The sequence below is a fragment of the Leptodactylus fuscus genome, unplaced genomic scaffold (assembly GCF_031893055.1).
Source record: "Leptodactylus fuscus isolate aLepFus1 unplaced genomic scaffold, aLepFus1.hap2 HAP2_SCAFFOLD_116, whole genome shotgun sequence".
Taxonomy (NCBI): domain Eukaryota; kingdom Metazoa; phylum Chordata; class Amphibia; order Anura; family Leptodactylidae; genus Leptodactylus; species Leptodactylus fuscus.
Window position 1 is genome coordinate 215,624 of NW_027439989.1, and position 19,918 is coordinate 235,541.

At 42.7% G+C, this 19,918-nt stretch overlaps 1 protein-coding gene across 1 annotated transcript in view; it reads right to left on the reverse strand.

The window, feature by feature from the left end:
* Window positions 1-19,918, reverse strand: part of LOC142186770 (uncharacterized) — a 74,015-nt gene that overhangs the window by 17,385 nt on the left and 36,712 nt on the right. Inside the window, exons 2-3 of the mRNA XM_075261360.1 lie at window positions 6,165-7,722; window positions 1,899-1,902 (exon numbers count right to left, since the gene is read on the reverse strand). Of these exons, the coding sequence (XP_075117461.1) occupies window positions 1,899-1,902; window positions 6,165-7,690 (1,530 nt within the window). The 5' untranslated portion in view covers window positions 7,691-7,722. The remainder of the gene's footprint in view (window positions 1-1,898; window positions 1,903-6,164; window positions 7,723-19,918) is intronic.

Below are 19,918 nucleotides of genomic sequence, written 5' to 3' on the forward strand. Positions count from 1 at the left end.
TTCTCTTCTTCTCTCGAGTAGGATATATAAAGGTTTCCATCGTGTCCTCTCTTTCTCTTCTTCTTCTCTCCTGTAACATATATAAAGGTTTCCATCGGGTCCTCCCTTTCTCTTCTTCTTCTCTCATGTAACATATATAAAGGTTTCCATCGTGTCCTCCCTTTCTCTTCTTCTTCTTCTCTCATGTAACATATATAAAGGTTTCCATCGTGTCCTCCCTTTCTCTTCTTCTTCTCTCATGTAACATATATAAAGGTTTCCATCGTGTCCTCCCTTTCTCTTCTTCTCTCATGTAACATATATAAAAGTTTCCATCGTGTCCTCCCTTTCTCTTCTTCTCTTGAGTAGGATATATAAAGGTTTCCATCGTGTCCTCTCTTTCTCTTCTTCTTCTCTCCTGTAACATATATAAAGGTTTCCATCTTGTTCTCCCTTTCTCTTCTCTCATGTAACATATATAAAGGTTTCCATCGTGTCCTCTCTTTCTCTGCTTCTTCTCTCATGTAACATATATAAAGGTTTCCATCGTGTCCTCTTTCTCTGCTTCTTCTCTCATGTAACATATATAAAGGTTTACATCTTGTCCCCCATTTCCCTTCTTCTCTCATGTAACATATAAAGGTTTCCATCGTGTCCCCCATTTCCCTTCTTCTCTCATGTAACATATAAAGGTTTCCATCATGTCCTTCCTTTCTCTTCTTCTTCTCTCATGTAACATATATAAAGGTTCCCATCTTGTCCTCCCTTTCTCTTCTTCTTCTCTCCTGTAACATATATAAAGGTTTACATCTTGTCCTCCATTTCTCTTCTTCTCTCATGTAACATATATAAAGGTTTCCATCATGTCCTCCCTTTCTCTTCTTCTTCGCTCCTGTAACATATATAAAGGTTTCCATTGTGTCCTCCCTTTCTCTTCTTCTTCTCTCCTGTAACATATATAAAGGTTTCCATCATGTCCTCCCTTTCTCTTCTTCTTCGCTCCTGTAACATATATAAAGGTTTCCATTGTGTCCTCTCTTTCTCTGCTTCTTCTCTCATGTAACATATATAAAGGTTTCCATCATGTCCTCCCTTTCTCTTCTTCTTCTCTCATGTAACATATATAAAGGTTTCCATTATGTCCTCCCTTTCTCTTCTTCTTCTCTCATGTAACATATATAAAGGTTTCCATCATGTCCTCCCTTTCTCTTCTTCTTCTCTCATGTAACATATATAAAGGTTTACATCTTGTCCTCCATTTCTCTTCTTCTCTCATGTAACATATATAAAGGTTTCCATCATGTCCTCCCTTTCTCTTCTTCTTCGCTCCTGTAACATATATAAAGGTTTCCATTGTGTCCTCTCTTTCTCTGCTTCTTCTCTCATGTAACATATATAAAGGTTTCCATCGTGGCCTCCCTTTCCCTTCTTCTCTCATAGTCACCTGAAATGGTCTTCCAACAGTCTTGAAGGAGTTCCCAGAGATGCTTAGCACTTGTTGGCCCTTTTTGCCTTCACTCTGCATTCCAGCTCACCCAAAACCTTCTGGATTGGGTTCAGGTCTGGTGACTATGGAGGCCAGGTCATCTGGTGTAGCCCCCCCCCCCATCACTCTACATCTTGGTCACAGCCTGGAAGTGTGTTTGGGGTCATTGTCCTGTTGAAAAATAAATGATGGTCCAACTAAACTCAAACCAGATGGAATAGCATGCTGGTAGTCATGCTGGTTCAGTATGCCTTCAATTTTGAGTAAATCCCCAACAGTGGCAACAGCAAAGCACCCTCACACTACCACACCTCCTCCTCCATGCTTCACGGTGGGAACCAGGCATGTAGAGTCCATCCCTTCACCAAATACACAGTGGTTGGAACCGAAGATCTCCAATTTGGACTCATCAGACCAAAGTCCAGATTTCCACTGGTCTAATGTCCATTCCTTGTGGTCTCTTTTGCTTGTTGCCGGTTCTTAGCAGTGGTTTTCTAGCAGCTATTTTACCATGAAGGCGGCTGCTGCACAAAGTCTCCTCTTACCAGTTGTTGTAGAGATGTGTCTGCTGCTAGAACTCTGTGTGGCATTGATCTGCTCTCTAATCTGAGCTGCTGGTAACCTGCGATTTCTGAGGCTGGTGACTCGGATGAACTTCTCCTCTGCAGCAGAGGTGACTCTTGGTCTTCCTTTCCTGGGGCGGTCCTCATCCTCCGCAGCAGAGGTGACTCTTGGTCTTCCTTTCCCGGGGCGGTCCTCATCCTCTGCAGCAGAGGTGACTCTTGGTCTGCCTTTCCTAGGGCGGTCCTCATCCTCCGCAGCAGAGGTGACTCTTGGTCTTTATTTCCCGGGGCAGTCCTCATCCTCCGCAGCAGAGGTGACTCTTGTTCTTCCCTTCCTGGGGCAGTCCTTATCCTCCGCAGCAGAGGTGACTCTTGGACTTCCCTTCCTAGGGCGGTCCTCATCCTCCGCAGCAGAGGTGACTCTTGGTCTTTATTTCCTGGGGCAGTCCTCATCTTCCGCAGCAGAGGTGACTCTTGGTCTTCCCTTCCTGGGGCGGTCCTTATCCTCCGCAGCAGAGATGACTCTTGGTCTTCCTTTCCAGGGGCAGTCCTTATCCTCCGCAGCAGAGGTGACTCTTGTTCTTCCCTTCCTGGGGCGGTCCTTATCCTCTGCAGCAGAGGTGACTCTTGGTCTTCCCTTCCTAGGGCGGTCCTCATCCTCCGCAGCAGAGGTGACTCTTGGTCTTTATTTCCTGGGGCAGTCCTCATCCTCCGTAGCAGAGGTGACTCCTGGTCTTCCCTTCCTGGGGCGGTCCTTATCCTCCGCAGCAGAGATGACTCTTGGTCTTCCTTTCCAGGGGCAGTCCTTATCCTCCGCAGCAGAGATGACTCTTGGTCTTCCTTTCCAGGGGTGGTCCTTATCCTCCGCAGCAGAGGTGACTCTTGGTCTTCCTTTCCCGGGGTGGTCCTTATCCTCCGCAGCAGAGGTGACTCTTGGTCTTCCTTTCCCGGGGTGGTCCTTATCCTCCGCAGCAGAGGTGACTCTTGGTCTTCCTTTCCTGGGGCGGTCCTTATCCTCTGCAGCAGAGGTGACTCCTGGTCTTCCTTTCCTGGGGCGGTCCTCATGTCAGCCAGTTTCTTTGTAGCGCTTGATGGTTTTTGCAACCGCACTTGGGGACACTTTCAAAGTTTTCCCAAGTTTTCGGACTGACTGACCTTCATTTCTTACAGTAATGATGGCCACTGGTTTTTCTCTACTGAGCTGCTTCTTTCTTGCCATAATACAAATTCTAAGAGTCTATTCAGTAGGACTATCAGCTGTGTATCCACCTGACTTCTGCACAACACAACTGATGGTCCCAACCCCATTTATAAGGCAAGAAATCCCACTTATTACACCTGACAGGGCACACCTGTGAAGTGAGAACCATTCCTGGTGACTACCTCATGGAGCTCATCAAGAGAATGCCAAGAGTGTGCAAAGCAGGAATCAAAGCAAAAGGGAGTGAGAATAGAAGACAGATTGTCAGTTGTGTCGCACTGTTTGGTAAGTCTATAATCCCACATGTGTTACTGTTTAATAAAGTAAAGTTTAGTATAATGATATCACTTTATTTCAAGATGGCTGCCCAGGAATATTCAGCGCTTTGTCTGTGCTCAGCTACAGCCTAAGGGCTGGGAATACTAATCATATAACAAAGTCCCAGACTCATTCCCAGGACATCCAATTATTGCTGACAATGACCAGAATGATTCTACGTTTTTCTCATCCTGTCTGATTATTGGTTACAATCCTGATAAGCGTCCGGGATCAATGGCGCAGTTAACTCTTGCAGTGCTGGTTCAGAGACATTACAGCAGTTTTACAGTGAGAAATGATCAAGATAACTCGGCAAGAAGAATTCCTGGAATGTTTGCACTAAAGAGATGCGTACTGCGGCCCGGATATCACGAGTGGTGTCATACATGGACATCTGCACAACATGACCTACAGCATTACAATCATGGAAACCTATAAACTATAGACTTCAAGTTAGCAAGTCGACTACTGTGGTAACAAACCAGAAGAAGGTGATCAGAAAACGAGGACCTTTCGGAAGGAGCTCCTTACAGAGAATGCATGGTTTTCAATAAAATAGGGACCTGTTCTGAGCTTATTGCCACTCCTTAGTGCAGGGACTGTCCGCCTTCTGCCCGCTTTCTGTCTGTCTTCTGTCCGCCTTCTGTCTGTCTTCTGTCCGCCATCTGGCTTACACAATTAGCTTTTATAAAATACAGCTGCATTGATCTATAGGGAGCTCCTTCCAAAAGGTGGCGCTAGAGCAAATTCATCTTTTTCACCAAGACTTTCTTATTTATATATTCCTTATCCAGAATTCTTAGCAGGACATGCATGGTCTAAGAAGGCCCTGGACTGCCTCATGGTGGCGCCTTCCTAACCAGACATATTCCCCCATCTGACTCAAAGAAAGATGATGAGAGGAAGACATCCTTATCCATGAAGGATTAGTAGGTTATCAGCTTATAATCCTACAGTGAAGGAGCGCAGAATCTCACACTATTCAGAAAATGCCAATCTTTATTTCCTTTTATTACAATAATGTACAGTCATCACAACCAGACATCGTAACGTATAATATATACAATAAGTCCAAGTTTCACATACACGGTGTATAAAAGAATAGGGAGCATTTTGCCCCATTTCGGGGCTTTGTCTTTCCTGATAGTTGGACCTCCATAAAGCTGTAACAGTAAAACACCCTATAAAGTCGTAAGCCAGAACCCCAGATTCTCGTTCTCTACCTCCAGCTTTCACAGGATAATGGGGGCTTGACCAGTGCCAGTTAACTAAGTAGACCCTTGTGTGGGCAGTTTGAAGTCAACTCAATGTGACAATTCCAAATACCATATTGAATATTGGAAAGGTCGGAAATGTCTTCTATACCCACAGAAGTATATATCGTCATGTAATTGTTCAGCCCACTGCTCATTCTCATTAGGGTTTCCAGTCGTTCCAAGTCCAAGAATGTCTTAAACTGTAAGGTCGGCTCTCCCATTCCAGAAAGGGAAGGATGCAGCCAATGCTCCAGAAGAATGTGCTTCCCTCATAATCTCTTGGATTATTAGATACATACGAGACCACATGAACTGCCAGGATGGACATGGTCAGATTGTGAAAGGGCCTCCAGTGAAAGATAAACTGCGATCTACCCTCAAGGAAGAAACCACATAACTCCACGTTACAATACCCTGAAGGAAATGTAGAAGATTTGTATATGACTACAAATTTAAGACAAACAACCTTTTCGAGGTCAAGCATTGTAGTACATTTGTAAGTATAACAAGTTTGACTTCCAGGGAAATAAGAGGTAGGCAGATCTATGCCAGGAATATATCATTGCAGTCTCTGATGTTCTGCCATGGAGCCCCAACAAACATCTATTCAGAAGTATATATACAAAGATCTGGAATATTCCTTGAAATAAACCTCTGACATCTAGTATCTTGTGTATTTTGTCACTGACAAAGGAGACCGGATATGGGGCAGGCTGTGATCCAAAGTTTATATGGAGCATTGTATACATCTGAACATGTAGGATGAACATTGGGCACCAATCACTCAATGCCAAGCTGCCTTCCTTAAAGCATCAGAACCTTAGTAATGTCCAATAACATTTTGCTAATATTAATGCTACATCTATATTTCTGGATGATTCAGCAATAAAAGTAATGATCAGACCAATCCTCAAATATCTCAATGAGCAATATCTGCTCATAACAATCCTTGACACGGCTCAAGTGCTGATGATCATAGTAAAAGCAACTTTCAGGAAGAAAATGATTACTATGTCCGTGTTACAAAAAGTCTACAAGCAGTGTCTTTACTTTATGGTCCGGTCACTGGAACCTCCTAATCTGTGAATCCAGTCATATGGAGTCAGCTTCACAATAAACAAGCTCCAAGGACTTTTCCTTTATGGAGCTCGGCCACAGTTGTCCTCAAGGAACTATAATTTGGAGATTTGGCAGAGTCAAGATAATTCCACCCACAAAATAATCGCACTTACTGGCTGCACGATGTCTGTGAAGAACTTCCGGGACTCATTTCCCACTTTCAAAACAAGAAAACGTCTTCTCTATTTGAATTAATGACTTCCAAGATTTAGTTTCCTTGTTTCCAGATGGATCATAACAACTTCTCCCCCTTGTGTCTTCCCTGATGCTCCTGGAGTTTTCCTTTAGTAATAAAACATTTCTTACATTCTGGACACGAATACGGCTTCACTCCTGTATGAATTCTCTCATGAGTAACAAGATGTGATTTATATAAAAAGCATTTCCCACATTCTGAACATGAATACGGCTTCTCTCCTGTGTGAATTCTCTCATGTGTAACAAGATGTGATTTACGTGTAAAACATTCTTCACATTCAGAACATGAATACGGCTTTTCTCCTGTATGAACTCGTTCATGTATAACAAGATATGATTTATATGTAAATCTTTTTCCACATTTTGAACATGAATATGGCTTCTCTCCCGTGTGAATTCTCTCATGTGTAGCAAGATATGATTTGTGTGCAAAATATTTCCCACATTCTGAACATGCATATGGCTTCTCCCCTGCGTGACTTCTCTCATGTACAACAAGATTTGATTTATGTGCAAAACATTTCCCACACTGTGAACATGAATATGGCTTCTCTCCTGTGTGAGTCTTCTCATGTATAACCAGATTCGATTTACGTGTAAAACAGTCTCCACATTCGGAACATGAATATGGCTTCTCCCCTGTGTGAGCCTTCTCATGTATAACCAGATTCGATTTACGTGTAAAACAGTCTCCACATTCGGAACATGAATATGGCTTCTCCCCTGTGTGAATTCTCTTATGTATAACAAGATGTGATTTACTCACAAAACTTTCTTCACGTTCTGAACATGGATATGACTTCTCTCCTGTGTGACTTCTCTCATGTATAACAAGATGTGATTTATTTGCAAAACATTTCCCACACACTGAACATGTATATGGCTTCTCTCCTGTGTGGCTTCTCTCATGTATAACCAGATTTGATTTGCGTGTAAAACCTTCTCCACATTCTGAACAGGAATACGGCTTCTCTCCTGTGTGGCTTCTCTCATGTATAACAAGATGTGATTTATTTGCAAAACATTTTCCACATTCTGAACATGAATAAGGCTTCTCTCCTGTGTGAGTCCTCACATGTATGACAAGATTTGATTTCACCAAAAAGCATTTTCCACATTCTGGACATGAAAACAGTTTTTCTCCCCTATGAAATCTCTCATGTCGATCTAGATTTGATTTTGATGTAAAACTTTTTCCACATTGTAAACAGGAGTATGGCTTTATTCCTTTGTGAATTCTCTCATGCTGATCAAGGCCTGTTTTATGGGTAAAACATTTCCCACATTCGGAACACGTATATGGCTTCTCTCCTGTGTGAATTCTTTTGTGTATAGAGAGACCTGAGCATCTTGTAAACTCTTTCCCACATTCACTACATTGAAACTTTTTCTCCCCTTTCTGGCTGGTACTTGTGGTCACAATCTGTGGTTGGTCAGAAGGTTCCTCATGACTTGGGGGATTATATGATGGATTTGTACTGTGACCCCCTAGATGCACTTTACTGAGTTTATCTCCGGAGCAGCGCTGCATCATATCTTCAGCTTCTACTTTATAATTTATCGACAACATGAAGTTTTGCTCAGAGTTCTTACTGGGATTTTCTGTTAGAATTAAAAATGGATTTTATGATTTTTTTTTTTTTTTTTTTAAAACCCTGCAAAGTACAGAAAGCTATAACATTTCTATTAGACTGAAATCACACATGCAGTATTTGATGTGTTTTTTTGAGTCAGTCATAACATGAATTTAGCAGGAAGGAGAAGTATAAGTCCTCCTGGCTTTAGGTACAAAAAAACTGCACCAAATACTGGTTAAGTGATTCCAATATTCTAAGACTTCATGTAACATATGTGTGCAAAACATACAGCAGTGACTTCGTCCAGCATTTGGCGCTGCACCCACTCACCCAACTGACAGACTAGAACGACTGCAGGTTGGAGGATACCAAGGAAATGGTGACTATAGTGTAATACATTTCCATTTTTCTTTCTTTCAATAGGATGATTGTTTGGAAGCCACAAAAACACTTCAGGAAGGTGAAGGTTTGACTTAAGAGGTGCCCTGATGTAACTGGGTCAATATCCTAAAAAAAATGCAGGTACTAAATGGCAGACTTAAAAGCATTTTCATTGTGAGCGGTAGAAACTTTATGTGAAAAAGGGTTAGAAACAGGAGAAAACCCAGAAAAACCCACCAAACAAATACAAAAACTACCTAAATATGTAGGAAACGATAAAAAGAGCAAAGATGGAGACAAAGAATCATCAAAGGAAGTGAAAGCAACCCCAAACTAGTCCTCAATGATAGAAATAGTAAAAAAATCAATTCTGAAAGGGCTGGACCTCCAACTCATGAGGAGGAAGAAATCGGAGAGAGCGACGAGGAGAAGGCAAATGTGATAAACATCCGAAAAGGAAAGGTCAGAGCTGCAGAGAGTCAAAGTCATCTCAGGAAGAGGTGCGGAGCCAGCACCCTAAAAAGATGAAAGTACACAAATTACCTGGTGTACACACAAGGACAAAATTGCTGGTCCCCACGATTAATGAAAGAAAACCCCACAATGGTCCCAGAATTACCCATAGAAGCCACTTCAGAATAGTCCAATGTTCTCCTCTTGGTCATTTTTGGTCAGATTCAAGTTATTTCTGAGACCATTGTGGGGTGTTCTTTCATTAAACAAGGGGACCAACAATTTTGTCCACATGTGTGCAAAGGTTTCCATCGTGTCCTCCCTTTCTCTTCTCTCATGTAACATATATAAAGGTTTCCATCGTGTCCTCCCTTTCTCTTCTCTCATGTAACATATATAAAGGTTTCCATCGTGTCCTCCCTTTCTCTTCTCTCATGTAACATATATAAAGGTTTCCATCGTGTCCTCCCTTTCTCTTCTCTCATGTAACATATATAAAGGTTTCCATCGTGTCCTCCCTTTCCCTTTCTCAAGTAACATACACTCACCGGCCACTTTATTAGGTACACCATGCTAGTAACAGGTTTGACCCCCTTTTGCCTTCAGAACTGCCTCCATTCTTGGTGGCATAGATACAACAAGGTGCTGGAAGCATTCCTCAGAGATTTTGCTCCATATTGACATGATGGCATCACACAGTTGCAGTCGCAGATTTGTCGGCTGCACATCCATGATGCGAATCTCCCGTTCCACCACATCCCAAAGATGCTCCTCTATTGGATTGAGATCTGGTGACTGTGGAGGCCATTGGAGTACAGTGAACTCATTGTCATGTTCAAGAAACCAGTCTGAGATGATTCCAGCTTTATGACATGGCATTGCATTATCCTGCTGAAAGTAGCCATCAGATGTTGGGTACATTGTGGTCAGAAAGGGATGGACATGGTCAGCAACAATACTCAGGTAGGCTTTGGCGTTGCAACGATGCTCAATTGGTACCAAGGGGCCCAAAGAGTGCCAAGAAAATATTCCCCACACCATGACACCACCACCACCAGCCTGAACCGTTACCGATACAAGGCAGGATGGATCCATGCTTTCATGTTGTTGACGCCAAATTCTGACCCTACCATCCGAATGTCGCAGCAGAAATCGAGACTCATCAGACCAGGCAACGTTTTTCCAATCTTCAATTGTCCAATTTCGATGAGCTTGTGCAAATTGTAGCCTCAGTTTCCTGTTCTTAGCTGAAAGGAGTGGCACCCGGTGTGGTCTTCTGCTGCTGTAGGCCATCTGTAGCCTCAAAGTTGGACGTACTGTGCGGCGTTCAGAGATGCTCTTCTGGCTACCTTGGGTGTAACGGGTGGCTATTTGAGTCACTGTTGCCTTTCTATCAGCTGGAACCAGTCTGGCCATTCTCCTCTGACCTCTGGCATCAGCAACGCATTTCCGCCCACAGAACTGCCGCTCACTGGATGTTTTTTCTTTTTCGGACCATTCTCTGTAAACCCTAGAGATGGTTGTGTGTGAAAATCCCAGTAGATCAGCAGTTTCTGAAATACTCAGACCAGCCCTTCTGGCACCAACAACCATGCCACGTTCAAAGGCACTCACATCACCTTTCTTCCCCCCCATACTGATGCTCGGTTTGAACTGCAGGAGATTGTCTTGACCATGTCTACATGCCTAAATGCACTGAGTTGCCGCCATGTGATTGGCTGATTAGAAATTAAGTGTTAACGAGCAGTTGGACAGGTGTACCTAATAAAGTGGCCGGTGAGTGTATATAAAGGTTTCCATCGTGTCCTCCCTTTCTCTTCTTCTTCTCTCATGTAACATATTTAAAGGTGTCCATCATGTTCTCTCTTTCCCTTTCTCAAGTAACATATATAAAGGTTTCCATCATGTCCTCCCTTTCCCTTCTTCTCTCATGTAACATATAAAGTGTTGGCCAAAAGTATTGGCACCCCTGCAATTCTGTCAGATAATACTCCGTTTCTTCCAGAAAATGATTGCAAGCACAAACTCTTTGGTATTGTTATCTTCATTTAATTTGTCTTCAATGGGAAAACCACAAAAAGAATTGTCAAAAAGCCAAATTGGATATAATTCCACAGCAAACATAAAAAAGGGGGTGGACAAAAGTATTGGCACTGTCTGAAAAAATCATATGATGCGTCTCTAATTTGTGTAATTAACAGCACCTGTTACTTACCTGAGGCACCTAACAGGTGGTGGCAATAACTAAATCACACTTGCAGCCAGTTGAAATGGATTAAAGTCGACTCCACCTCTGTCCTGTGTCCTTGTGTGACCACATTGAGCATGGAGAAAAGAAAGACCAAAGAACTGAGAAGCAAAATTGTGAGGAAGCCTGAGCAATCTCAAGGTTACAAGTCCATCTCCAAAGCCCTGAATGTTCCTGTGTCTACCGTGCGCAGTGTCAGTAAGAAGTGTAAAGCCCATGGCCCTGTGGCTAACCTCCCGAGATGTGGACGCAAAAGAAACATTGACCAGAGATTTCACCGCAAGATTGTGTGGATGGCGGATAAAGAACCTCGACTAACATCCAAACAAGTCCAAGCTGCCCTGCAGTCCGAGGGTACAACAGTGTCACCCTGTACTATCCAGTGTCAGCGTCTGAATGAGAAGGGACTGTATGGTAGGAGACCCAGGAAGACCCCACTTCTCACCCACAGACAGAAGCCAGGCTGGAGTTTGCCAAAACTTACCTGAGAAAGCCAAAACCGTTCTGGAAGAATCTTCTCTGGTCAGAGGAGACAAAAGTAGGAAAAGGCATCAACATAGAGATACAGGGAAAAAAGAGAAGAAGACGCCCCCTACAGTCAGACATGGCGGAGGGCCCTGATGGTTTGGGGTTGCTTTGCTGCCTCTGGCACTGGACTGCTTGACCGTGTGCATGGCATTATGAAGTCTGAAGACGACCAACACATTGTGCAGCATCATGTAGGGCCCAGTGTGAGAAAGCGGGGTCTCCCTCAGAGGTCAGGGCTCTTCCAGCAGGACAAGGACCTAAAACACACTTCAGGTCAGCACTAGAAAATGGTGGTGAGAGAAAGCCCTGGAGACTTGTAAAGTGGCAGCAATGAGTCCAGCCCTGAATCCCATAGAACACCTGTGGGGGAGGGGGAGAGATCTCTTGGTGGCAGTTTGGAGAAGGCCCCCTTCACATCTCAGGGGGGACCGCGAGCAGTTTGCCAAAGAAGAAGGGTCTAAGATTCCAGCAGAGCCTTGTAAGAAACTCATTGCTGGTTAGCGGAAGCGGTTGTGCACAGTTATTGTGTCTAAAGGTTGTGCTACCAAGTATTAGGCTGAGGGCGCCAATACTTCTGTCCGCACCAGTTTTAGAGTTTTGTGTAAAATGATCAATGATGTGACTTTTTTTTCATTCTCTTTTTTTGTTTTTTTCATTGGAAGCAAAATAAATGAAGATATTACCAAAGAGTTTGTGCTTGTAATCATTATCTGGGGGACAGCGAGGATTATCTGACAGGACTGCAGGGGGCGATACTTATACTGTATATACCCTGTGTCACTTATATACTATATAAGAGTCTGTGCTGTGTAATCATTATCTGGGGGACAGCGAGGATTATCTGACAGGACTGCAGGGGGCGATACTTATACTGTATATACCCTGTGTCACTTATATACTATATAAGAGTCTGTGCTGTGTAATCATTATCTGGGGACAGTGAGGATTATCTGACAGGACTGCAGGGGGCGATACTTATACTGTATATACCCTGTGTCACTTATATACTATATAAGAGTCTGTGCTGTGTAATCATTATCTGGGGGACACCGAGGATTATCTGACAGGACTGCAGGGAGCGATACTTATACTGTATATACCCTGTGTCACTTATATACTATATAAGAGTCTGTGCTGTGTAATCATTATCTGGGGGACATCGAGGATTATCTGACAGGACTGCAGGGGGCGATACTTATACTGTATATACCCTGTGTCACTTATATACTATATAAGAGTCTGTGCTGTATAATCATTATCTGGGGGACACCGAGGATTATCTGACAGGACTGCAGGGGGCGATACTTATACTGTATATACCCTGTGTCACTTATATACTATATAAGAGTCTGTGCTGTGTAATCATTATCTGGGGGACACCAAGGATTATCTGACAGGACTGCAGGGGGCGATACTTATACTGTATATACCCTGTGTCACTTATATACTATATAAGAGTCTGTGCTGTGTAATCATTATCTGGGGACAGTGAGGATTATCTGACAGGACTGCAGGGGGCGATACTTATACTGTATATACCCTGTGTCACTTATATACTATATAAGAGTCTGTGCTGTGTAATCATCATCTGGGGACACCGAGGATTATCTGACAGGACTGCAGGGAGCGATACTTATACTGTATATACCCTGTGTCACTTATATACTATATAAGAGTCTGTGCTGTGTAATCATTATCTGGGGGACATCGAGGATTATCTGACAGGACTGCAGGGGGCGATACTTATACTGTATATACCCTGTGTCACTTATATACTATATAAGAGTCTGTGCTGTGTAATCATTATCTGGGGGACACCGAGGATTATCTGACAGGACTGCAGGGGGCGATACTTATACTGTATATACCCTGTGTCACTTATATACTATATAAGAGTCTGTGCTGTGTAATCATTATCTGGGGGACACCAAGGATTATCTGACAGGACTGCAGGGGGCGATACTTATACTGTATATACCCTGTGTCACTTATATACTATATAAGAGTCTGTGCTGTGTAATCATTATCTGGGGGACACCGAGGATTATCTGACAGGACTGCAGGGGGCGATACTTATACTGTATATACCCTGTGTCACTTATATACTATATAAGAGTTTGTGCTGTGTAATCATTATCTGGGGACAGCGAGGATTATCTGACAGGACTGCAGGGGGCGATACTTATACTGTATATACCCTGTGTCACTTATATACTATATAAGAGTCTGTGCTGTGTAATCGTTATCTGGGGGACAGCGAGGATTATCTGACAGGACTGCAGGGGGCGATACTTATACTGTATATACCCTGTGTCACTTATATACTATATAAGGGTTTGTGCTGTGTAATCATTATCTGGGGACAGCGAGGATTATCTGACAGGACTGCAGGGGGCGATACTTATACTGTATATACCCTGTGTCACTTATATACTATATAAGAGTCTGTGCTGTGTAATCATTATCTGGGGACAGCGAGGATTATCTGACAGGACTGCAGGGGGCGATACTTATACTGTATATACAATGTGTCACTTATATACTATATAAGGGTTTGTGCTGTGTAATCATTATCTGGGGGACAGCGAGGATTATCTGACAGGACTGCAGGGGGCGATACTTATACTGTATATACCCTGTGTCACTTATATACTATATAAGGGTTTGTGCTGTGTAATCATTATCTGGGGACAGCGAGGATTATCTGACAGGACTGCAGGGGGCGATACTTATACTGTATATACCCTGTGTCACTTATATACTATATAAGAGTCTGTGCTGTGTAATCATTATCTGGGGGACAGCGAGGATTATCTGACAGGACTGCAGGGGTGATACTTATACTGTATATACCCTGTGTCACTTATATACTATATAAGAGTCTGTGCTGTGTAATCATTATCTGGGGACAGTGAGGATTATCTGACAGGACTGCAGGGGTGATACTTATACTGTATATACCCTGTGTCACTTATATACTATATAAGAGTCTGTGCTGTGTAATCATTATCTGGGGGACAGCGAGGATTATCTGACAGGACTGCAGGGGGCGATACTTATACTTTATATACCCTGTGTCACTTATATACTATATAAGAGTCTGTGCTGTGTAATCATTATCTGGGGACACCGAGGATTATCTGACAGGACTGCAGGGGGCGATACTTATACTGTATATACCCTGTGTCACTTATATACTATATAAGAGTCTGTGCTGTGTAATCATTATCTGGGGGACAGCGAGGATTATCTGACAGGACTGCAGGGGGCGATACTTATACTGTATATACCCTGTGTCACTTATATACTATATAAGAGTCTGTGCTGTGTAATCGTTATCTGGGGGACAGCGAGGATTATCTGACAGGACTGCAGGGGGCGATACTTATACTGTATATACCCTGTGTCACTTATATACTATATAAGGGTTTGTGCTGTGTAATCATTATCTGGGGACAGCGAGGATTATCTGACAGGACTGCAGGGGGCGATACTTATACTGTATATACCCTGTGTCACTTATATACTATATAAGAGTCTGTGCTGTGTAATCATTATCTGGGGACAGCGAGGATTATCTGACAGGACTGCAGGGGGCGATACTTATACTGTATATACAATGTGTCACTTATATACTATATAAGGGTTTGTGCTGTGTAATCATTATCTGGGGGACAGCGAGGATTATCTGACAGGACTGCAGGGGGCGATACTTATACTGTATATACCCTGTGTCACTTATATACTATATAAGGGTTTGTGCTGTGTAATCATTATCTGGGGACAGCGAGGATTATCTGACAGGACTGCAGGGGGCGATACTTATACTGTATATACCCTGTGTCACTTATATACTATATAAGAGTCTGTGCTGTGTAATCATTATCTGGGGGACAGCGAGGATTATCTGACAGGACTGCAGGGGTGATACTTATACTGTATATACCCTGTGTCACTTATATACTATATAAGAGTCTGTGCTGTGTAATCATTATCTGGGGACAGTGAGGATTATCTGACAGGACTGCAGGGGTGATACTTATACTGTATATACCCTGTGTCACTTATATACTATATAAGAGTCTGTGCTGTGTAATCATTATCTGGGGGACAGCGAGGATTATCTGACAGGACTGCAGGGGGCGATACTTATACTTTATATACCCTGTGTCACTTATATACTATATAAGAGTCTGTGCTGTGTAATCATTATCTGGGGACACCGAGGATTATCTGACAGGACTGCAGGGGGCGATACTTATACTGTATATACCCTGTGTCACTTATATACTATATAAGAGTCTGTGCTGTGTAATCATTATCTGGGGGACAGCGAGGATTATCTGACAGGACTGCAGGGGGCGATACTTATACTGTATATACCCTGTGTCACTTATATACTATATAAGAGTCTGTGCTGTGTAATCATTATCTGGGGACAATGAGGAATATCTGACAGGACTGCAGGGGGCGATACTTATACTGTATATACCCTGTGTCACTTATATACTATATAAGAGTCTGTGCTGTGTAATCATTATCTGGGGGACAGCGAGGATTATCTGACAGGACTGCAGGGGGCGATACTTATACTTTATATACCCTGTGTCACTTATATACTATATAAGAGTCTGTGCTGTGTAATCATTAGCTGGGGACGCCGAGGATTATCTGACAGGACTGCAGGGGGCGATACTTATACTGTATATACCCTGTGTCACTTATATACTATATAAGAGTCTGTGCTGTGTAATCATTATCTGGGGGACAGCGAGGATTATCTGACAGGACTGCAGGGGGCGATACTTATACTTTATATACCCTGTGTCACTTATATACTATATAAGAGTTTGTGCTGTGTAATCATTATCTGGGGACAGTGAGGATTATCTGACAGGACTGCAGGGGGCGATACTTATACTGTATATACCCTGTGTCACTTATATACTATATAAGAGTCTGTGCTGTGTAATCATTATCTGGGGGACAGCGAGGATTATCTGACAGGACTGCAGGGGGCGATACTTATACTTTATATACCCTGTGTCACTTATATACTATATAAGAGTTTGTGCTGTGTAATCATTATCTGGGGACAGTGAGGATTATCTGACAGGACTGCAGGGGGCGATACTTATACTGTATATACCCTGTGTCACTTATATACTATATAAGAGTCTGTGCTGTGTAATCATTATCTAGGGGACAGCGAGGATTATCTGACAGGACTGCAGGGGGCGATACTTATACTTTATATACCCTGTGTCACTTATATACTATATAAGAGTTTGTGCTGTGTAATCATTATCTGGGGGACAGCGAGGATTATCTGACAGGACTGCAGGGGGCGATACTTATACTGTATATACCCTGTGTCACTTATATACTATATAAGAGTTTGTGCTGTGTAATCATTATCTGGGGACAGCGAGGATTATCTGACAGGACTGCAGGGGGCGATACTTATACTGTATATACCCTGTGTCACTTATATACTATATAAGAGTCTGTGCTGTGTAATCATTATCTGGGGACAGCGAGGATTATCTGACAGGACTGCAGGGGGCGATACTTATACTGTATATACCCTGTGTCACTTATATACTATATAAGGGTTTGTGCTGTGTAATCATTATCTGGGGACAGCGAGGATTATCTGACAGGACTGCAGGGGGCGATACTTATACTGTATATACCCTGTGTCACTTATATACTATATAAGGGTTTGTGCTGTGTAATCATTATCTGGGGACAGCGAGGATTATCTGACAGGACTGCAGGGGGCGATACTTATACTGTATATACCATGTGTCACTTATATACTATATAAGAGTCTGTGCTGTGTAATCATTATCTGGGGGACAGCGAGGATTATCTGACAGGACTGCAGGGGGCGATACTTATACTGTATATACCCTGTGTCACTTATATACTATATAAGAGTCTGTGCTGTGTAATCATTATCTGGGGACAGCGAGGATTATCTGACAGGACTGCAGGGGGCGATACTTATACTGTATATACCCTGTGTCACTTATATACTATATAAGAGTCTGTGCTGTGTAATCATTATCTGGGGGACAGCGAGGATTATCTGACAGGACTGCAGGGGGCGATACTTATACTGTATATACCCTGTGTCACTTATATACTATATAAGAGTCTGTGCTGTGTAATCATTATCTGGGGACAGCGAGGATTATCTGACAGGACTGCAGGGGGCGATACTTATACTGTATATACCCTGTGTCACTTATATACTATATAAGAGTCTGTGCTGTGTAATCATTATCTGGGGGACAGCGAGGATTATCTGACAGGACTGCAGGGGGCGATACTTATACTGTATATACCCTGTGTCACTTATATACTATATAAGAGTCTGTGCTGTGTAATCATTATCTGGGGACAGCGAGGATTATCTGACAGGACTGCAGGGGGCGATACTTATACTGTATATACCCTGTGTCACTTATATACTATATAAGGGTTTGTGCTGTGTAATCATTATCTGGGGGACAGCGAGGATTATCTGACAGGACTGCAGGGGGCGATACTTATACTGTATATACCCTGTGTCACTTATATACTATATAAGGGTTTGTGCTGTGTAATCATTATCTGGGGACAGCGAGGATTATCTGACAGGACTGCAGGGGGCGATACTTATACTGTATATACCATGTGTCACTTATATACTATATAAGAGTCTGTGCTGTGTAATCATTATCTGGGGGACAGCGAGGATTATCTGACAGGACTGCAGGGGGCGATACTTATACTGTATATACCCTGTGTTACTTATATACTATATAAGAGTCTGTGCTGTGTAATCATTATCTGGGGACAGCGAGGATTATCTGACAGGACTGCAGGGGGCGATACTTATACTGTATATACCCTGTGTCACTTATATACTATATAAGAGTCTGTGCTGTGTAATCATTATCTGGGGGACAGTGAGGATTATCTGACAGGACTGCAGGGGGCGATACTTATACTGTATATACCCTGTGTCACTTATATACTATATAAGAGTCTGTGCTGTGTAATCATTATCTGGGGGACAGCGAGGATTATCTGACAGGACTGCAGGGGGCGATACTTATACTGTATATACCCTGTGTCACTTATATACTATATAAGAGTCTGTGCTGTGTAATCATTATCTGGGGGACAGCGAGGATTATCTGACAGGACTGCAGGGGGCGATACTTATACTGTATATACCCTGTGTCACTTATATACTATATAAGAGTTTGTGCTGTGTAATCATTATCTGGGGGACAGCGAGGATTATCTGACAGGACTGCAGGGGTGATACTTATACTGTATATACCCTGTGTCACTTATATACTATATAAGAGTCTGTGCTGTGTAATCATTATCTGGGGACAGTGAGGATTATCTGACAGGACTGCAGAGGTGATACTTATACTGTATATACCCTGTGTCACTTATATACTATATAAGAGTCTGTGCTGTGTAATCATTATCTGGGGGACAGCGAGGATTATCTGACAGGACTGCAGGGGGCGATACTTATACTTTATATACCCTGTGTCACTTATATACTATATAAGAGTCTGTTCTGTGTAATCATTATCTGGGGGACAGCGAGGATTATCTGACAGGACTGCAGGGGGCGATACTTATACTTTATATACCCTGTGTCACTTATATACTATATAAGAGTCTGTGCTGTGTAATCATTATCTGGGGACGCCGAGGATTATCTGACAGGACTGCAGGGGGCGATACTTATACTGTATATACCCTGTGTCACTTATATACTATATAAGAGTCTGTGCTGTGTAATCATTATCTGGGGGACAGCGAGGATTATCTGACAGGACTGCAGGGGGCGATACTTATACTTTATATACCCTGTGTCACTTATATACTATATAAGAGTTTGTGCTGTGTAATCATTATCTGGGGACAGTGAGGATTATCTGACAGGACTGCAGGGGGCGATACTTATACTGTATATACCCTGTGTCACTTATATACTATATAAGAGTCTGTGCTGTGTAATCATTATCTGGGGGACAGCGAGGATTATCTGACAGGACTGCAGGGGGCGATACTTATACTGTATATACCCTGTGTCACTTATATACTATATAAGAGTCTGTGCTGTGTAATCATTATCTGGGGGACAGCGAGGATTATCTGACAGGACTGCAGGGGGCGATACTTATACTGTATATTCCCTGTGTCACTTATATACTATATAAGAGTTTGTGCTGTGTAATCATTATCTGGGGGACAGCGAGGATTATCTGACAGGACTGCAGGGGGCGATACTTATACTGTATATACCCTGTGTCACTTATATACTATATAAGAGTCTGTGCTGTGTAATCATTATCTGGGGGACAGCGAGGATTATCTGACAGGACTGCAGGGGGCGATACTTATACTGTATATACCCTGTGTCACTTATATACTATATAAGAGTTTGTGCTGTGTAATCATTATCTGGGGGACAGCGTGGATTATCTGACAGGACTGCAGGGGGCGATACTTATACTGTATATACCCTGTGTCACTTATATACTATATAAGAGTCTGTGCTGTGTAATCATTATCTGGGGGACAGCGAGGA